Source organism: Puntigrus tetrazona, chromosome 8 (assembly GCF_018831695.1).
Source record: "Puntigrus tetrazona isolate hp1 chromosome 8, ASM1883169v1, whole genome shotgun sequence".
Classification (NCBI taxonomy): domain Eukaryota; kingdom Metazoa; phylum Chordata; class Actinopteri; order Cypriniformes; family Cyprinidae; genus Puntigrus; species Puntigrus tetrazona.
In genome coordinates this window covers 10,863,620-10,884,738 of record NC_056706.1, presented here as the reverse complement: position 1 = coordinate 10,884,738, position 21,119 = coordinate 10,863,620, and the positions used below count along the sequence as shown (strand labels likewise).

The 21,119-nt window shown below is 35.5% G+C and overlaps 1 protein-coding gene across 1 annotated transcript in view; it reads left to right on the top strand.

Annotated features, from left to right (window-relative positions):
* The window catches only part of LOC122350349 (nephrocystin-4-like), a 135,562-nt gene that overhangs the window by 77,252 nt on the left and 37,191 nt on the right, over positions 1-21,119 (top strand). Inside the window, 4 exon segments of the mRNA XM_043246747.1 lie at positions 2,165-2,335; positions 4,542-4,671; positions 10,808-10,863; positions 16,200-16,334. Of these exon segments, the coding sequence (XP_043102682.1) occupies positions 2,165-2,335; positions 4,542-4,671; positions 10,808-10,863; positions 16,200-16,334 (492 nt within the window).

Genomic DNA, 21,119 nt, shown 5'->3' with positions numbered 1-21,119 from the left:
TATATTGTTACACATGTTACTGTTACACATGTTTTATTATGTAACCGCGTTCAAAATGTCTTTGTCTCAACCAATTTCTGCTGGTTAATATTGCCTACCAGTACATCGCCCACTCCTAGACTAGTCTGTACTTCCATTTCAACACAACATAAAATATTTAATTAATCCATGCTTCTCTGAACCTTGATGTTGCGGCTGTATATTCATGCCATTTCTTATTTCTCAGTCAATACGCAGGAAAGATAGCAATTAATGTGTTATATAAAAGACATAATTCTAATCAGAGTCATCTCCAGAGAGAGATTCTGCATCAATCTCCTCAAAAGCTCTCGCAGAGTGGGAAATGCTCCAGAATGAAATTGTGTTGACTCCATTGAGAGGGGAGCATGGGAGCTGACAAGATGGATTCAGGGTAAATTATGTAGCAGCGATTATTTCCATCTTCAGCCCATGTTAGTTTGAACAAAAGCTAGGGAACTTCAGTTTAAATATCTGAACTGTTCTAAGGATTATGTAAGGATTTGTAGGAAACGTCTCCTTGGTGGAAAATTGGCTATATGCCGAGTCTGCACCTTTATGAATAGAACGCTATTAGAAAGAAAGTGTTTCTTGGAGCCGGTGCTTTATTTAGAAATAATATCCCAGCATGCGCCATGTACCTCTCCAGGTGTCAGTAATGGAAGAGTGCATACGAGTTCATTTTGCTTTAATAACAGCACTTCAGCTGCATCAACTCCACAAGGTTGTTGAAGATCGTGTTCTTCAGCATGATTTGAGACCGAGCCAAAGATCATCCTGAGCTTCAGTGGAATCAAGAACATCTGACAGTTTATTCAAAATAGTTGACCACTTTGCAGGTTTAATTTTATTTAAATGTAATTTATTTGTGTAATTATATACAATTTTTAATGTGTCATGTATCATGAATGCATTTTATATAAAGTATTACATTGAAATATTGGTACTGTTATCATTAAACAATAAATCGTATTAGTAATAGTCTTTAAACATGTATTCATTATATATAAATGAAATACTTCAGTTTCATTTTTTGTCTGCACTCTGATGATGTGCACTTGTCTGTGGTTGTGAAAGGAAATGACAGTGCTTTCTCTGAGAACCAGGTTTCTTTTGAAATATCATAATTGAGTTCATTTGTGACATTTGTACTCAAGGCTGATAGTGCTATAGTGGGTCTGAGAGACTGAGGGACTGTTGTCCCTATCGCTAAAGGTGACTGTAAATCTCTCACTCTCTCTCTCTTTCACTCAGTGTCTCTCGCTCACCCTGTGAAGTGTGAAATACATCTCAGTGAGAGAGATAAAGCTCTTGTATTAACGCTCTTTGCTGAACTGGAGAGTATTTACCATACAGCCTATATATCACTGGCCAGATACATCAAACCTCAGAGGGAGGTGGGAGTGAGAGAAAGGGGGGGCTGAATAATTCCTTCTCTCCCTCGCTCTTTTTCTATCATGATTAATTACGGTGAGCTGAGCCTGACCAGCTCATTTATTGATTGGCTTTAATGCCTGATCCCAAGGGATCATAGCTAAGCCGAGAGGAGGCTCAGTTCTCCATCTTTTTTCTCTCTCGTTCTCATTTTTATCAGTCATCTTTATTTTATTTCACTGTCTGTTTATTGTGCGTACATGTTGTGTGATAAAAGGTTGATGTATTTCTTATCAGTGTGATTATAGCTGCTGATTCTGGAAAATGTTTCTGGCTCCAGTTTTCAAAGAAGAAATCACTCATTCTATATATAATATATATTTAATATTTAAAAATACATTTATAATTTCAACATTTTTTATATATAATTCAATGTTTCAATAGTCATTTTCCGTCTTCTGTACTTAGAGGGATGTTGCAAACCCGTAGGGATTTTGTTCATTTTCTGAACACAAATTAGAATATTTTTGATGAATTCAAAATTTGAAGCAACATCAGGGTGAATAGAATTTTTTTGTTGTTGGATAAGTTAGGATTAGTCCAAAAAAGAATGCTAAAATCTTGGTTTCTGCCAATCAACCATAACTTTTAACTTATCCATTTAAGTCATATTCAAAAGCGACAGCCTGTTCAACCTCAGATGTTGCTATTCAGGGACAAACTGAGAGCGAAATGTCTCTTTCTCTTTTTCTTTCTCTGTCTATTTTGCTAGATGACAACCACAGCTGTGCCCAGAGCAGCGTTTATGCAGTGTGTGCGTTGGTGTGCTTGGAGTCTGTTTTCGGATCCTGAGGGTCCCGGAGAGAATGTGTGCCTCCACTTGCAGGGCGGTGCTCTCCCCAACCCTTGGGGTGTCATGGTCTACTCTGCAAGCACACAGCAGGTAATGATTGAACACATACAAACACACACTGGAATAATAGTAATATCACAAGATGTGCCACTCCCATGCAGGCTTTTTTAGAGTCCTTATGCAGTGCCTCTAATCAGAAGGTTGCAATTAAATTAATGGTGGCAGACTAATTATGTAATTATAGGTTAAGAGCATAGTGCTAAAAGAAATCTGACTCTATTGTGGCATTAATGGCACTGATTAAGATGAATAACAAAATAAGAGCATTTGGATTATATCACATGGCATTTTTACGAGAGGTCAGCCATCTAAAACTTTTTTTTTCCACAAAACATCTTTTTGTTTATTTTGCATATTTATTGTAGAATAAGCATTTATTTTAGTATGTAACATTTGGGGTCAGTTGGCTGGTAGTAATATTTTATATATTATTACAATTTAAAATAACTTTTTTTATTTTAAATTGTAAAAAGGTAAATAATTATTTTACTGGCAAAGCTGGATTTTTAGTAGTCAAGACACATTTTTTAATAATTATTATCAGTGTTGGAAACAGTCTCTGCTTCGATTTTTGTTTTAGAATACTTTGCTAGATATTTAAAAACAAAACAGATGTTTTGAGAAATTGTGAACATGAATGTTTCCTTTAAACAATTCAATGCATAGTTGCCAAATAAAATATATATACTTTAAAGAATAGTGCATATATTCATTTTATTTGTTTATTGTAGATCTGTTGAAGTCACTGGCATCTGCATGCCAAAATTTCTCTTGCAAAATTCTTCAGTGTCACACAGATTGTTTTGTTTCGGTTATGAGCTGAATGGGAAGCTAAACACTGTAAGGGTGTGACAGTAAAATGTGTCAAGCGGAAAATGCTGTGTGATTGATCTGAAAGGTACAATTTGGTTGACTTTTCATGATGCATTTCACTAAAGCTGTTAGGAGAGAAACAACATAGTGAAAAATAAGCAAACGAAATCTAATAGATTTAGCTATTATAAAAAAAAAAAATAAAAATACAATATTGCAATAATTGAATCAGGCATCTCAAAGAGTTAGTTCACCCAAAACTTTTCTTATGCTGAACATAAAAGAATATATTTTGAAGAATCAAACAGTTGTTGGTACCCTTTGGCTTCCGTAGTATTTCTTCCATAGGCACCAACAACTGTTTGGTTCTTCAAAATATCTTCTTTTGTGTTGGCATAAAAAATATACAGGCTTGGGACAGCATAAGGGTAAGTAAATGATGACAAAATGTTTAACAATTCCTTGAATGTGCAAAGTTTGCACATCCTTTGGTTTTTAATCTCGATGTTGGGCATTTTAAAACTCTGCTATTGGACATTGCCTAGTAATTATACCCATTTGAAAAAGGCACTGTTTGTCAAAAAAGCTGCAGATAACTAAGGTCTGCTAGACCCCAACAACTAGATTTTAATGTGTGGCTCATTTTGCTACTCACTTCATTAGTGTAATCAGTCCTGAACAACATTATTACATGATGTTCCTCATTAGCTGACAATACAGAGTCTCTCCTTGTTCTTGAACATTTCCTAGTCGATGGCCAGTTTAACAGGAACAGCTCAACAAAGCGTCCAAGTTGTCCTCTAACCGCTGGAACCATCATTACTCTTTCATTAGTCTGTTATCCATCTCCTCTATTGTGCTGATGTCATATTAAAGTCGATTAACATGATTAGGAAATTGTGGGCTGCAGTTCCTGTGGCTCTTTCACCATGGCAACTTTCCCAGGCCGTAGTTACACTAAATGCTTCATCAGTGGTGATGAATAAGTTTAGATTGAATGTTGGAGGATTTCACACTCTAGAGGTCACAACACCTGCTTGTTTAGGTTTATGTGGAAGTGTCATGACCAATTACGTTGAGGGATTATTTCAAGGTCAAGTGTGTGATTTCTGCGTGTAGGTTTTTGTTCTTCTGCTATTGCTCAGATAAACATAGTCCCTCCCACAAACACACACTCCACACACTGAAACCTTTTGGGAAAATCAGTCTTCAGATGACTTATTTAGAACTGGTGCAGAAGAAAGTATTTAAATAGCGAAAAAATGTCACACTTTTGCTTTAATTAGCGATGAAAAGAAATTGAAATGTTGAAAGTAGACAAAACTAGGTTGAGCAGTTGAGAGAAATAACACAAAGTAGTCAACATCAGGTAAACATTCATGAATACACTCCCTTGAAAGAAAGTTTTGCAATTTTCTCACAGACATATTCGGGGAAATCTGTCATCAAATTCAAGTTTTCATCTAGTGTGGAAGGAGCTTCTTGCAGCACGGCATTGAAAGTGAGCCACCGGGAAACATCGCCACCTAAGAAGTTACTTTCAGCATCTCAAGGTGAGTCAGGGTTTATTGTTGTTTTTCTGCTCGGATGTGAGACCTTTCATTTGCTCCTTGTGCGGATTTACAAGGCTGTGATGCTCCATCCAGAGAGATAATCAAAGAGTCGACACAAAAATTAAACACCACTCTCAGTAGAAGGTCTGTCTTCGGTGCTGCTACATTTCCAGGCAATTGTCTTGCATTAGTCATTGAAATACAGTTATTTTAAAGTGTTTTACAAGAATATGATTTATCTTACTGACTATTGTATAGGAAATGCAGAAGCAAAGACCAGGAGACTGCTGTATCTTCACCAGGATTCTTTGAGTCATCTAGGGACTAGAGACTAGGGATCTTGTACATTGCTCTTATAGACAAAGCACCTGGGAGATGAACTTTGCTTAACAGAATCATTAATATGATGTCATCTGTACCTTGAATGCGCAGTTCCGAAAAGGGGGTGTGGAGATTTCTCTGGATGATTTAAGGACAACGCGCAAATTGAAGAACATTTACATTTACGAAAGCAATATTTCAAAGCGCAGTGCAAATTAGCATACAAATATGTCTGGATTTAAATAGTGAGTTCTTCTGGCATTCCAAATAAATTAATACGTGTAGAAAAAACCTCTGCTTTCTAACACACACTCTCTGTTGTCTGTGATGCTTTCTCCTGGCAACAACAGTTGCACCCATTTTAAGTGCAAAATAGTTTCAGAGATGCTTTTTGGGCAGTAAATAATGGCGTTGCATGACTAATTTTAAATCTAAAAAATATTGATTTTAAGAATAATGCTAGGTGCAGAAATAACTGTCCATCGTATTCCATAGTTTCAGTATTCAGTATCTTTCTCTGTTAAAGTTTCCTATGTACCAAAATGATTAATAATTAACTTGACATTTTTGTTATGAATTGTTGTGGGTCTGATCCTCTATAATTTGAGAAAGAATTGTCATGCCCAAATGAATCACCCTTAATATGTTGGGGGGAAATAATTTCAAAATTAATGACTGCTAATTACTTTTCCGTCACAATCTCTGCCTTCCAATTAAAAGGGAGTTTTTGCATATCTCGCATTTCACAGTTTCAGATAGCGATCAGCTCCTGGTGGGTGAGATGTTTGGAGGTTGGGGGTCTGACCCATCAGCACTACTTCTGTACTTGTGAAATGTGCTCTGGTCAATTTGAATGTCTCAGGTTTTGCCAAGTCATATAGTCAGGGGCAGAATGAAAGAAGACAGTAGCATATGCTTGCTGTCTTCTACTTTCACTCTTGCTTCTTTTAACTCCTCCTCACTTGAGCTCTACCTTCTTGGGCAAAGAGGGATGAAGCTTCTGGCCTGAGGGCCAGGCACTTGGCCAAGTCTATAATTTCTCTGCCTCTCTCTTTTCTAAGACATGGACTCCCAGCATCCATGAATCTTCAAACACCTTACCATCTCTCTAGCGCTACTAATGTCTCTGAGTTTCTTCATTAATATTGACAAGTTAACTTACGGATAGCACTATTGGTTGTCGAGTCACAGTTGGTTGGTCAGGATTTAATGTTTTGTTGCTGTTCAGGTTGGTTTTTTCATAGTTGTCTTTGTCTAAATGCTTAAAATTGTTTTTTATATTTCATCAACTAACTTATAAATTTTTCCCATCTCTTTACAGCAGAAATGTACATTGTTTTGATGCGTTCTGAGAGCCGGAGAAGCGTACGAAACACAAGCAGCAATGATCAAAATGTGTTCATTTCGCTCTTTGATGTTGGCTGTTCTATCTACTACTGATGAATGCTGATCAAACACAAAAAGATGGCCTGTGAATTTGCCCTTTAGCCAATCGTGCACACTCACAGTATTTACCAATGCATGATTCATAATGAATGTGTAGTTGTGAGAACATCCATGTGTATTTATGAGAGAGCTTTCCGTAGTGCACATGTCAGCAGTTTGATTGGCCCGTGTGAATCACCGCCGACGTGGCAGCCTGTCCGTCCGCATTATGCAGGAAGTCAATCAAGAGTTGATTGGTTCTGTCTCCAGAGATCTCATTTCTGAGACTAAATACTTCGAAGTAGCTGATGCTGCCGATCAAACTGTATATATATGTATGTGTAATATTTTTTAGTTTTTTTTTTTTTTTCAAGCGTTTGATGTGATTTTTGAATTTTGAGTGTAGTGAGTTGTCAGAAAGAGAGCAAGATGTGAGGTAATTGGTCATCACTTGTCTTTCTCTCTATTGTTCTGTCATATTGGGATTAATGGGAAGAAATATATTGCATTTTGGACTTTCTCCAAAAATCTCGCAAAATTTGATTAAAAAGGTATGAGTGAAAGTTACACATGAGGGAATAAGAGGGCGCGAAGAAAGGAGAGGAAGTGTAAATGAGAGGGAGGGTGTAAGACTGTCAGAAAGGGAGCGAGAAAGAGAGAGAAAATGTGTTAGATGGGGTGATGAGTTCACACATGTAGCAGAAACAGATTGAGAATCAGACGGAGGCATTACTGTGAGACATGTTGTCACCCAACAGTGTGGTCACCTTCACTTACCAAGGAAAAGCCGCCACACATGCAGACACATCTCTGGATGTCCTCTTTGACAGTTCCAGGACAGCAACCGTACCTGTTGTGCAATCATGTAGAGAGGATGTTATTTTAGTATCTCATTTCACTTCAGAATATGTAAGCAATTCATAACTCGTTGAAGTACCCATACTAGTGTCTGAGTGATGTAGCTTTTATGTGGATAGATACCTTAATAGTTATTTATTTAATTGATGTTTTTGTATAATTTTTTTTTTTTGTTACAAATTAATACTTTTCAAAAAATTTGCCTTAAATTGATCAAAAGTGACATTTATAAAGCTGCAAACTATTTTAATTTAAACAAGTGGTGTTATTCTTCTTTTTAAACATTTATTTTAGTGTTTTCCTTTTTTTACAGAACAAACCGGACAACGATGAACAATGAAGAGAAAGATAATTATGCTAATAAAATATTAATTAAATGTAATGACAGAACACTGAGGGAACAAATGCATACAAAGGCAAATTACAACTTAATTAGTCAGATAATGCATAAGCAGGATGTAAATTTGTAAACATTGTAAAGTCACCTGTGCATGTGAAGTTAAACGATATATATAATTATTGCAAAAAAAAAAAACGGCTGTCAAATAATACTTTAGGCACTGTATTAAGTAAATGAAAATGAAACAATAGATGGTGCTGCAGTCTGATTGTTTTTAACGCAGTTTAATGACATCATTATCACGTGGCAGAGCTGATTGGTTCTCTGCTGTATCGGTAGCCAATGAGCTCTCTGCATAACATTCAGATATATGACTACTCTCTGTGGTGATTTGTGTATGCTATAGGGGGTTATGTCATGTATGTTATATTTGCCACAGCAGTATTTCTTACATGCTCAGCAGCAGCATGTTGTGTATTGTATTGCGTTGGCAATAGCAAGTCTCTGTACTTGTTCTGCAGCAGCTGCAGCGTAGCAGATCTATTCCACCAAGACCAAATACACTAACACTGTCATGTACATACCAGAGAGTTGTCATGACAGAAATAATATGGCTTGTCTTTAATGTATGTTAAACCACTCTAAATTAATAAATATCCCTATTATAGCTAAAAGTGGACATGGTTTTTAAACTTTTTATTTGTCAATTTGTCAATTTTTATCTTCTACACATAATTACCATATGATAATGATTTCTAATAGATCATGTGACACTGACTACTGCAGTAATTTTGTCAAAAAATAAATAAAGTTACTTCAAATTTAAAATAGGTTGACTTTGAAATGAGCTTCAAAAATTGCACAAAAAACACTTTAAGTCGATTGCATACCATGTGCACTATATACACTTTTTTTGTCATTTCAAAGCAGCATCTTTTTAATCTGTGTTTTTTTTTTTTTTTGCATTTAAAAATTAATGCATCCTCTGGATCAAGCAGGTTAATTAAAGTCTCTTGTCCCGTCCCTCTGGTTATCAGACAGGTTAATCATTAATGTTCCCTTCACAAACTCAAAAAAATCACCAGACAGGTTTGATATCTGTTGTTCCAGACAGGGAGGTGAAAATCCAGCTGACAAAGCACACCAGGGTGGCTGAGAGGATGTTCTCCTTAAATAAAAATCCATCCAGAACATTTACTCAGTCAGGGTTTTGGGAAGTCACAATAGCCTGAAGCGCAAACCCCCTCAGGCCCGTTAACCAGGGGTTTTACACTTAATGGATGGACACATCAAAGGTCTGACATTCAATAAAAAGCCAGAACATCAGAGACTTACTCCTTGTAGGTCCTATATTAAAGCAGATATGGAATTTTTGGCTTAATTTTAAAGGAGAATTGATTAATGTGCACTTATTTGTTCGCCCATGTCCCATAAGCACACATGGTTTAGCACGTTCTGTTAGAGTTACATCACTTCTGTTGATGTCAAATCCCAAGCGCCCAATTTCAGACTCTCACAGGATTTCACACTTGTCAGGCGCTTATCTTATAAAAATCAGTTACCGAAAACAAGAGTGAGTCATAAAAAGTGTCTGGTTTAACATAAGGCAGCTTATGGCCTTCTCATCCAAGCATCTGGTAATTGTGTTTGAAGAGGTTTAGATCAGATAAAGGAGCACAAATGCGCAGCATTCATTGCAAAAGAGAATCTGTCATCCGGTTTCCTCACACTTTGGCCCTGTTTACACCCACCGTTAACATCCGTCTCGGGTGATTCTATCGCAGGTGGTCAGATGAGGTGATTGGCAGGTACATCTGGCAGTAACGTGTGTCTCTTGTGACCAATAAGGATGCGTTAAATTAATCAGTAAAAATATTGACAGAAAAAAGCAGACAGGTTGATTAAGTTGTACATGATATAAAGAGCTGATTAGATTACTTATGCAATTATTAATCAGTAATGGATTGCAATTTATGGCAAAAAAGTTAGTTAACAACCTGAAGCACATTAAACATATATAACATCAAGAGTTCCCAAACTTAATTCATGAATCTGTGCATTTTCACGTGTTTCAAAAACAAAATACATATATGCATGGTTAAATAACCTATGGTTTGATCGTTCAAATAAAAATTAAAATGTTCATCAGCAGTTAATGCAATATTGAAACACTTCTTAAACCTGAAATGATTTCTGTAAATCATAGGGTCAGATACTGTTTTGCCACCTGGTAATAACTGGTCTTTGTGTGAATGTTCACAATGCTGAAAGACTTTCTGAGTATATCTAAGCAATAGACTAAGAAATGAACATTTAAAAGATGAATAAGAGGAATTAGGAAAAAATAATAAAATATGAATAATGTATTGCTACTGTGTAAATAATATGCAGTCATGTGATCCATTAAAAAAGTAACTGTAGTCTGAATACAAGTCTTTTAAAATGTAATTGAATCTAATTACGAGTACTTAATTTTGGTTCCAGATTACATGTAATCGGTTACTACCTGGCTCTGCAGACACAAATTCAAATTAAATTACACCTGAATTTTATTTAACTGAATTTTATTTAACTTTAAATCCCTTTTAGATGGCGATGTTAATTCTGGGTATAAACCAGGTCTCTGTGTGAGGTCATTCGTAGTGGCGCATAGAGCTGACCTCATTATCTGACCGAGGGAATGATGTTCTGTTCACTGTGACTCTAACCTCATCTCTCACCCAGCCCAAGCCCTTTCTACCGCTGCCAGGCTTACGTGACAAATGTGATTCATTCGGTGGGTCATTCAGGCTGTCTTTACACCATGAATGCAAATGAGTATTGGCCAGATAGCCGTAGGCCCTGTCTCAAATGCCACCCAGAGCTTTAGCAGTCCTCACAGTCCACATTTCAGTGACGTAACGCTGTGTAAACTGGGATAGTAATCCACTGTAAACAAATGTGACAAGTTATGGTGTCATGGAGAATGCATAGCCATTGTAAGTCCAAGCATGTGATGGAAAAGAGAGGTTTTGGGTTTAAATTTTTAACTATAAAACATTAAGTAATTCTTAGCCATTGTCATTGGTGTTATTTAGAGCTCAAGTAACACAATTAGAAACCTGTCTCGAAGGAGATACTTCAGTTTTTGCAAATATAAACATTTGAGGAGGGGATGAGTGTTCTAAAGTGTTGTATTTACTTGAATTTCAGACGAACGGATCTTGGAGCCTATGGTTTCAACTGCAGAGTCTCCACGCGGCCCAGCGGTAAGTCACTTGAAATCATCACACGCTAAAATTCTGCAGCTTTCTCCCAGGGTGCAGTTTGTTTCTGTGTCATCAGAATGGCAGCGGTTTTAGAACAGTCTCTGCTGTGTCCTGACTGTGATGTTGTAACGTGTCTGAGAATCTGTGCTGGACAGAATCAGAGCGGTTCTGCTGACCCAAGCACATGGGCACCGGTTTCTGTGAGTTACGGCAGCATTGCACCATGAAAGCTCGAGAAGTCTTAGGGAGGGTTTGCAAAGTGAAGAAAAAGGTATTGAAGGCCAGGATGGAGAATGTGCCACTATTGTTCAGACAGCATACTGTGTTCAGTTTCACTTCCAACAGCGACTCAAAAAGCTTGCAACCCGTGTTCAAATGATGATATCTGTGACGTACAAATCTACCAAACCAACATTTTGGTCTGTTCAGTCCTGCTCCTGAAAGACCAACGTCCTGCAGATTTTGGTTTCAGCCTGCCAAATAGATTGGTGTTGATCTGAACAGGACTGGACATCCCTGCTTTTAAAGGATAAGATCTAATTTGATTTGATTCGGTTTAGTGCAATTTGATTCAGTTTGTTTTTCAACAGTACATTTCTGCTTTGATTTTAATTTTGATTATATTCAGTATGAGTTGATTTAATTTTAGACAGCTATAATTTTAAGGATATTTTAATTGATTTAATTCAGTTTTCATTTAAAGTAAATTACTTTGATTTGATTCAGTGCAATGCAGTTCAGTTAGATTTTATATACTTTTAATTTTGATTCTATCTTTTTGTTTAATGTGATGTGTTTGATTCGCTTTTTCATTTGATTTCGGTTAAGTTCTATTTTCTGTTTTCTTTCTGTGCAATTCCATGTGATTTCTTTCAGTTTTGATTTGATTCTTTAATTCAATTGTGATTTGAATTTATTAAGATTTGATTGATTTAATTTGATTTGATACATTGCAATGCAAATAGATTAAATTAGATTAGGTTTTGATTTTGATCCAGTTTATCATTTCAATTTGATTTTTATTTGATTTAGTTTAAGATCTATTTAGAATTTAATCTGTTGTGCTTAGTTTAGTTTCAGTGCAATTCTATGTGTTTGTGAATCAGATTGCACTGGTTGTTTTGCAACTTGCAAGGTCAGTTCAATATAAAGATTTAGATTTTTTGGCCATAATTTTGCAGAAAACAATCTTTATTTGTATCACAGCCAACACAGACTGCGATTTTCTCCTCAACTCAACTTTATTTATGTAGCATATTTAAAAAACTACAACGTTTGCTTTACAAAGTGGTTCACAAGACTACACACTAACAAATGTTATAAACTCCACCAGAAACTGTATATGCAAAGTGCAATTAATCAAAACAAATATCTCCACTACCCGAGATTGCTCCAATTCAAATATGTGTTAAAAAATTGTTTTCATCTGACATCTAAAAATCTCCACTGCTGGGGCTGACTGAATATGAAGATAAAAATGAGATAAAAACAAGTTTAGCTATAGACAAAGATTGTATACCTGCAGTTAGGTCTTTTTTTGCACTTAAACGGCTGGATAAACTACCTTCATTTTCAGATGGTGTATTGCAAATTTCCCTGTCAGTAAAAAACAGTTTTGTTGGCTCACGAACAAAATGTGTCGGATTGCTTAGACTTTCTCTCCTGTCTGTGAAGCCCAATTTAACACTTCAGCAAAACAAAAGAAAACAAAGCAGATGCTGTCAGACCTTAAGGACCCTTTAAAATATCCTGTGACACTTCCTAGGCCTCACAGCATGGAAAGATGGATCTGATCCACATTGATTGTGGTACGGCACTAATTTAGATGGACGGCAATTTGGAAAGGTTGATTCAAGTGTTTGGTTTGTTTCAGGGTTTTGTTTTTTTTAGCGACCCTGCTCCCTGTGTTTGTTCTATAAAGCCTGAGTCCCTCACTCAGTCTGAAAAGCCTGTCAAGGCCATGGCACATCTCTCTGATTGATGGGCGGCTCGGTCTCATTCTCAAATTTTCTTTCTCTTTCACACACATGAAATCAGAGTGGCGTGCACAGACTGGTTTAGTCATTCTACATCTTGCGAAGCATGCTTTGTTGTCTAATTTCAGCCACAGAGTGGGTTCATAAATATTTCACACACATTTAATGTCATGTGTTTGATTTTAAATGAATATATCAAAACTGTTCCATAATCCATTAAGCTTTCTTCTCCATGCAGAATTCTAAGGCATCATACTATATATATATGTGTGTGTGTGTGTGTGTGTGTGTGTGTGTATGCCAGTGTTCCTTGTATCCTTCATGGAGAAAGAAATAGCACTGCAGGAAAAAAGTAGAACATCCTTCCGTCCGTCACCTAAAAGTGTGTGTGTTGTTTATTTATGTTTATTAAATTATTCCACTCTGTCATGTTGTCAAGTTCATCAATTTTTCCTGTTGATTGAACATTTCTGCTTCGAGACATCCACTTACTGCCTTGAAACATATCAAGTCTCTCTATTCCTTCAAACTACTTGCACATATTTGTATACATTTTATTTATTTATTTATGCCTCAAAACAACGTCTGTAATGTTATGGTAGATATATTGAATCTCTCTATATTAAAAATAAAATCCCTATGAAAAAATAATTGGGGGAAAAATACTGGAACCGAGCTTGAAAAAGTAGGCTGTCACTGTTCTGCTTTATTAGTGCTGATGGTTTTCAAAATAAAACGTTCAGCAAGCACATTTGGATATGATGTGCAGGTATACTGTACCTTGTTGCATTTCTGACTTATGGTCCTTTAATGCACAGGTTTTGAATAATGCTGTCAGCCATCCTTACATCCCATACACTTTATTTCAGAGTTAGTGAGTTAAAATGTTTGCTTTGGATGCATGCACTCACCCTCTATTTATAGTTAATGCTTTTTAAAAAGAGCCTTTGACTTGCTCTCTATCTGTTTCTCTCTCTCTCTTTCAGACACCGCTATGCCTCCGTTATTGATTTTATGTTTTTTAGTATGCATGAAAGTGAGTGTATGTCAAACAAGAGCTGGCTTTGAGAATATCGACGTGCATGATTTTTATTCCAACCTTGTGCCTTTTTTGTTGGCACTGTGTCTGTCAGTAGTTCTGCTGTCATGTGCATCTGCCTTTCTTTCCTTTTCCTCTGTTTTCTCTTTTTGTAGTGATAGGTATAATAACTCATTGTAGTGAGAGTCATTTGTTTTTGTTTCTGCTGTCTGGCAAGGATCACAAATATTGTTGCTATCCATCAGGGCAGCACAATACTGATATTGGCACAATGCAAACCAGGGATTCCCAGCTAATATATATATATATATATATATATATATATATATATATATATATATATATATATATATATATATATATATATATATATATATATATATATATATATATATATAATTACAAAGTTTTAAGAGGTTCACAAAGAGTTGTAAAGCCATGCTCTAAATCTCTGTTGATCAGTCAGTTCTGGGCAGTGTGAGTTTCGGGGCTCGCTGTAGTCATGCGTTTAGGCATTATTGGGGTCAGTGAGTCATAAATTTATGCTGTATTGGGGTCAGTAGAGAAATGCTTTTAGGGTCTACTGGCTGCCAGTGATTTAGGCTGTATTGGAGGCAGTTGAGTCATGAGTTTAACACCACTGACCCCATCACAGTCATCCACTTCTGTGCTACATAGATCACATCACACAGCCTGTGAATCCATCAGCCTTTCTTAAGGGCAGAGAGGTGCTTTACATCAGCAACTGATGCATGCTAAAGTCTGCACAGATCTCTGAGCATTAGCACTGGAGGAAGTCTTTCAAACTGTAATATCTGACTAAATCTGATTAAAAGCGGCATAGTTACATCACCAAAGCCTTAATGTCTTCATTTAGATAAGTATCAAAGTGCTTTTTATGATTATGATATGATGTGTTATTGCTTGCTGTAATATAGGGATGCAAACTTTTGACCTTTCTCTGAGTTTGGATTGCAACATGCCAGTCACGTCCAAAATTTGCAATGAAAGTCGTTTATAATATTAATCGCTAGCAAAAGCTCTATGGTTTAACTTTGTTTTAGTATTGTATTTTTACTGTGGTTCTTTAAAGTAATTTTTTGATTATTGTATTTTATATGTATTGTTTAATCTGTATTGTATTTCTTGTGTAGTGTGGCATGGAGGTGATCAGTTTGTGACACTGCTGAGGTGGTATAGAAGCCCAGTTTTCTTCGACAGTTGTTTACTGCTATTCTTTCTTTTTTGGTCTCTTGATTCTCATTTTACTCTTGACAATACCCTTATAGATTCTCTATTGGTTTCAGGTCTGGTGAGTTTGCTGGCCAGTCAAGCACACCAACACCGTGGTCATTTAACCAACTTTAACCTAACATGCTTTTTGCTTCAACTCAGCTTTCTGTTAACGTGCTTGGATACAGCAATCTGTGAACAGCCAGCTTCTTTGGCAATGAATGTTTGTGGCTTACCTTCTTTGTGAAGGGTGTCAATGGTTGTCTTCTGGACAACTGTCAGATCAGCGGTCTTCTCCATGATTGTGTAGCCTAGTGAACCAACCTGAGAGACCATTTTGCAGGTGTTTTGAGTTGATTAGCTGATTGGCATGTCACCATATTCGAATTTGTTGAGTTTGTTTTCGTAAACTACTTCAGTCTGTGTGAATTGAATTTTTTTAATACGCGAGTTTCACAATTTGAGATGAACTACTGAAATAAATGAATTTTTCCAAGACATTCTAATTTATTGAGATGCACCTGTATGTGTATATGTGTATCTATATGTGTGTGTGTGTGTATTTATATGTATATGTATACAAAACTAACTAAAAGTAATACTGGAAATTTAAAGGATATTTTTGTCCAAAGACAAAAAACGCAAGTCTAAAAACTGCGTATTAGAACCACAGCAACTGAGATGAGTAATATCATACTCTCAAAGAGGCAGAAATCGATGACTGTGTCAGAAAGTGCTTGTGCTTATCGGTGTTGATGTATAATGTTACTTTTGACAACAACAGAGATTCAAATTAGAAGCACGAGGCAAACAGGAAAGGTGAAAGACTCGAAGTGGAGAAAGAGAATTAGGTCTTGTATGAAAACATGTGCGTAGCAGCACCGAAAACTGGATCTGTCATATTTATACCTAAACAGGTTTCTAATTTCATCCTGCTTTTGTGTTGGCTGGATGTTAGCTTTATGTAGATGCCAGCTGCGGGGGATTGCCACATCGTCAGATGCTTCTGCCCGTTGTTTTGTCCGATAAATATGTATTAATTTTTTTTCATTCTTTTTTTTTCTCCTTTCTCTGGTTCTGTTGTTCAGCTGCCTCTCTCTCAGCTGGTTGCGACTTCACGCTACCCGACCATGAGCCACACGGTAGGGTCTCCATGGCAACAACAGCTCCCCTCTCTGCTTTCTCCCTCCCCGATGGCATCGGCCCACCAGCTGTCACATGTCGTAAGTTTTCCACCCACATACGCGCACACACACATGGAACACGAACGCACAAACGTATATATGCTCTTTTAAAACAAAGCACAGAGATACATTCATACAAAGGAATAAAACGCCTACACTCAATACATAATATAGCATAGAAAAAACACAGCACATGCATTACCTTAATATACAGATACCTGTATACCACACAACCCACACCGAACCTGTTGAGTGCAGCTTTAAGGAAATTCATGCTTAAATGAGTTTTTAACATGCTAGAACTGCAGTAGCATTTTGCAGGCTGAAAACTTTGTATCAAACTGCAGAACTTCTAAGAGCACTATTAACTGTCCCATCGGTTTGACAACATTAGCTGCACCAATGTTTCACGCTTGCATAAGATTTCCTGTAAGTGCCGCTTTGACCACTTCTTCACCGCAAAAACTAGAGAGATAGACCAGAACTGTAAAACTTGATCTGGTTCAGCGAGTGTATGCTGCTGAATTGGAAAATCATGCAAATGAAACTTAAGGTGACTGCAGATCCACACTCAATATGTCCATCATTGGTCTGGAGGATTTATTCACTTGAGCTCTGAAGTATATTTAAATGATTCATGATTCACATGAACATTTTATGTACCGCAATATTTTTCTGTCAGGTTTTATACACCTATGCACATAAGCACATAAGCACACACACACACACACAAATACACACACACGTTTTTGTATGTTTATACCAAAACTGTTACTGTTCTATTTTATCTTTCATTCCCCTTTTCTTTTTTATTTATTTATTTATTTTTTTTTTTGTGAGAATACCCAATAAATCAAAAGTATGGTTGCTAAAAAGTTTCTTTTATTATATGTATTACTTTTGTCCAGATTTTTAAAGTTAAAAAATAAGTATACTGAGCTTTGAGTTTACCACAACTTCTCCAACATCTTGAAGATAAAGTATTATATTTGGAAGATAATTAGCATACTAATTTTCCAAGCATATTCTTGCCAATATGGAGATCAAGTAGTTCTTACATTTTTCTTTTTACTTTGTTTCTGGTCTTCTTGTCTATTTCAATTTTCATTTTTTTCTTGATATTACATAAATCCACATTTCGTTAAATATTATTTATTTTCCTATCAAATTATCTAGTTTATTATTTTCAAAATAATTAAAATTATAAAACGCAACAGAGGGTGAATATCCTGTAATATGTATTTTTTAATTATTATTTTAATTTCTTTTTAAAGATATTTAAAAAATACATTTGCTGACAATTAGTTGGGGACATTTAATTTTTATTACACATTTGATTACCGTCTCTGCATTTACAAAAAAATACGTGCTTAATCTTGTCATTATACATTACTAATCACTATTATCCTTTTTGATACTGTTCAATGCTTTGAGTGATTGATTGATTGACAGACAGACAGACAATTATATATTTTTTTTTATATTCTCAAACGCCTCCATCTCATTGTCTCTATAAATCTGATCAAATCTTTGAAGTTCTTTGCTAGCCCAAACCCTAAATTCATCATCAACAGAGTCTGCATCTGTTGATACTTCTCTTAAACAAACCATCTCCTGATCACTAATTTTCATCAATTGTTGTTTTCCAAAATGTAAATGTTTCACTTATACAATAATAACTATTCTTTAACTTTTTCTTTCTCCCACAAAATATTAGCATGCTAATTGCATTAAATGACTTTCCATAATTTTCCATTTTTCTAAATCATTCGCATCCAACTCAAAATCGGTTTAATCTGAGCTGCGTAGTAGTAATACTCCAAATCTGACAATGAGAAACCCCGATTCCCCGAGTTTTACTTTTGCTGTACCCCTCATCCCAGATAAATCTAAAAATAGTATGCCACTTTTTAAAATAAATAAAATTATGTAAATAGGAAGATTTTGCTACGAAAACAAAAATCTTGGTAGTGTACTCATTTATTTCACTTATTTACTTCTTCAGTCAAAGATAAAGCTGATATTTCCAACTTTTAAAATTGTTCCTTATAGTAGTTTCTAAAGTGTCGTAATTACACTTGTGTACCTTGTTTGAAATATTCACTCCCAAATATCTACTCTGCTTGATTCCATTTAAAATCATATTTCTTTTCAAAACTTTCTTGTAATTTACCTCCAATTTCCATAGCTTCTGTTGTATTAAAATTTTACTTATATCCTGACGTAGCTCCATATATTTCTTTTAACACAAAAGGTAGAGATATATTTGTTAAAAACAAAATCACATCATCTGCGTTCAATGCAAGTTTGTGTTCCTCATCTACAATTTTATGGCCTTTTATGTAAAAATTGACCTCTCATACTCTGTGCCAAAGGCTCTATGCATAAAGCAAATACCTGAGGTGATAAGGGATCTTCTTGTCTTGTCTCCGTCATTAATGCAAATTTCTCCGAAAGAACTCCATTGACCCTAACACTTGCATTTGGTTGATTAATATATTTTTAAGTAATTCAATAAACTTGTGATTAAATATATTTCACATGTTTTTTATGAAAATCTTTTTCAGCATCTAATGACATCACTAACATTTTGGTCTCAGTTTTAGTTGCATCAATAAGATTAAGTGTTCTAGATTCATTCGATCTGGATTAATTAATGTTGGTGTTATGTCGGCAAGTCCGGTGGCAATTATTGATGTGAAAAACTTTTGATCTAAATTTAACACTGATATAGGTCTATAAGATGAACATTGTTTAGGGTTTTCAGTAATTATTGTACAGGACAACATGTTTTTTTTAAATTCCTTATAAAATTAGTTTGTAAATCCATCACCATCTGGAGATTTTTCTGTATTACTTTCCTTTTTATAATTGCTCTGAATTGGAGAAGATTTATTTAGTTGACTTGCAAATGTAGGAATTGTACTGTAAAGAATTCAAATGATTTTTTTTGTAATTAATCTAAATGTTAAAAGTTTGGTTTATAAAGAGACTGGTAATAATAAAAAATATTTTGAACTTTCCCTTTCTTTTCACTAATGCTTCATCCCTTAGAACACACTCGTTAAGTGTTTTTTTTTTTTTTCTACTTAAAGATTTTGCACAGCTATCACAATATATAAATTAGTTTAAAGTAATTGTTCACCCAAAAATTAAAATTAGCTGAAAATGTATTCACCCTTAGGCTTCAGAACAGATTTGGAGAAATGTAGCATTGCATCAAATGTGAATGGGCGCAAACTGCACATAAAACACCACAATGATCCACAAGTAATCCATGTGACTCCAGTTAGCATCTAGTAAATTGAAAAGCTGTGTGTTTGTAATAAACAAATATATAATTAAGACATTTTAACTTTAAACCGCCTCGTCTGGCCAGAATCCATAATAGCACTTTCTATATTGAAAAAGTTTTTCCCCTGTTGCCCTCTCACATTAAAATCCATTGACATATTTGTTTAGAGGCGTATTGAATTGTTTTCTCTTGTAATTGGTGCATGATCTGTGCATATTTCTCTTCTGATTCAAGCGAGATCAGATTTTTAACTGGAGAAAGCAATATTATGGATACAGGACTTCTAGCTGCAAGCAATAATTTGAAGTTAAAAATGTCTTGATGGATTTGTTTATTAAAAACATAGCTTTTACTTGTGGATTATTGTGATGTATTTATAAGATCATTCTGACGGCACCCATTTACTGCAGTGAGTCCGTTGATGAACAATTGATGCAATGCTGAATTTGCATTAACTGGTGTAATGTACCTAGTTGTGTAAAAAATATAGTGCATTTACTATAAAATCCTAAGTGCATTATTACATCAGATAACCATTTTGCGAAATCTGGGATAGGAACGGTTTGTAACGGTAATGTGCTTTTGTTATTTTAAAAGGAATACAGTGTAGATACAGCCTGTATAGAGTGGGAACATATCACAAATTTTCACAAAGCTATGCACAGATATTATGTTAATCGTGTGTGGGAGCATGTATGTTTATGCCGTTGCCTTTAGTCATGCGGTGCATTTGACTATATGATAGTCTGTAAATAAACATACAAAGTGCTTTGTTACCGCCTCCGCAGTTTGTTTAAGGCTGTTTGTGCCACACATGGGCTCTTCTGCTGAGATTAGGGAGGAAATTTCCTGCTGTGCTCAACTTCCTGCGTGTCATTTCTGGGTGATTCTGGAATGGTCTTAAATTATTCCCTGTGCAGGTTTTTTTTTTTTTTTTATGTCTATCAATGTGCGATTGACATAACTTTTAAATTCTTTTTGGATTTGGTTCCAGCTGACTTAACAATATCAGTCTGTGTGGAAAAAGCTTTGTGAACATCCTGAGCTGTGCCGCTTTTAAAACACAAATGCAGAATGTTAGACTAACTTACAGTTTCGACTGCAATTAGTATTTGAAGGGAAAGCAGTTCATCTTCTAATAGTCAAAAATTGATTTTAGTCGTAAATATGCCTGACAAGATTGTTACACTGAATGACATTTTAGTGGGTAAATTTAGCAAATCAGGGGAAAAACAAAAACAAAATTGCAACTGAATTTAAAAAACAACAATTTAAAAGAGTATTACACTTTTTTTTTTCAGTTAAACCCTTTTTTTCGTCTTTGACCCATATACTACCACACATTACAGTTACCTTACAAGTGTGATACAGTGAGCTAAAGTTTGCCAGAAACGTACAGGCTAATAGGTAAATATAATATATAGTACACAGTAATATTTTGAGTAGGGCTTCTCACTTTTTTGAGCAGTAGTGTATGATAGTGAAACTTGTTTTCTTCATTCATTCATTCATGCAAATAATTCCAAATA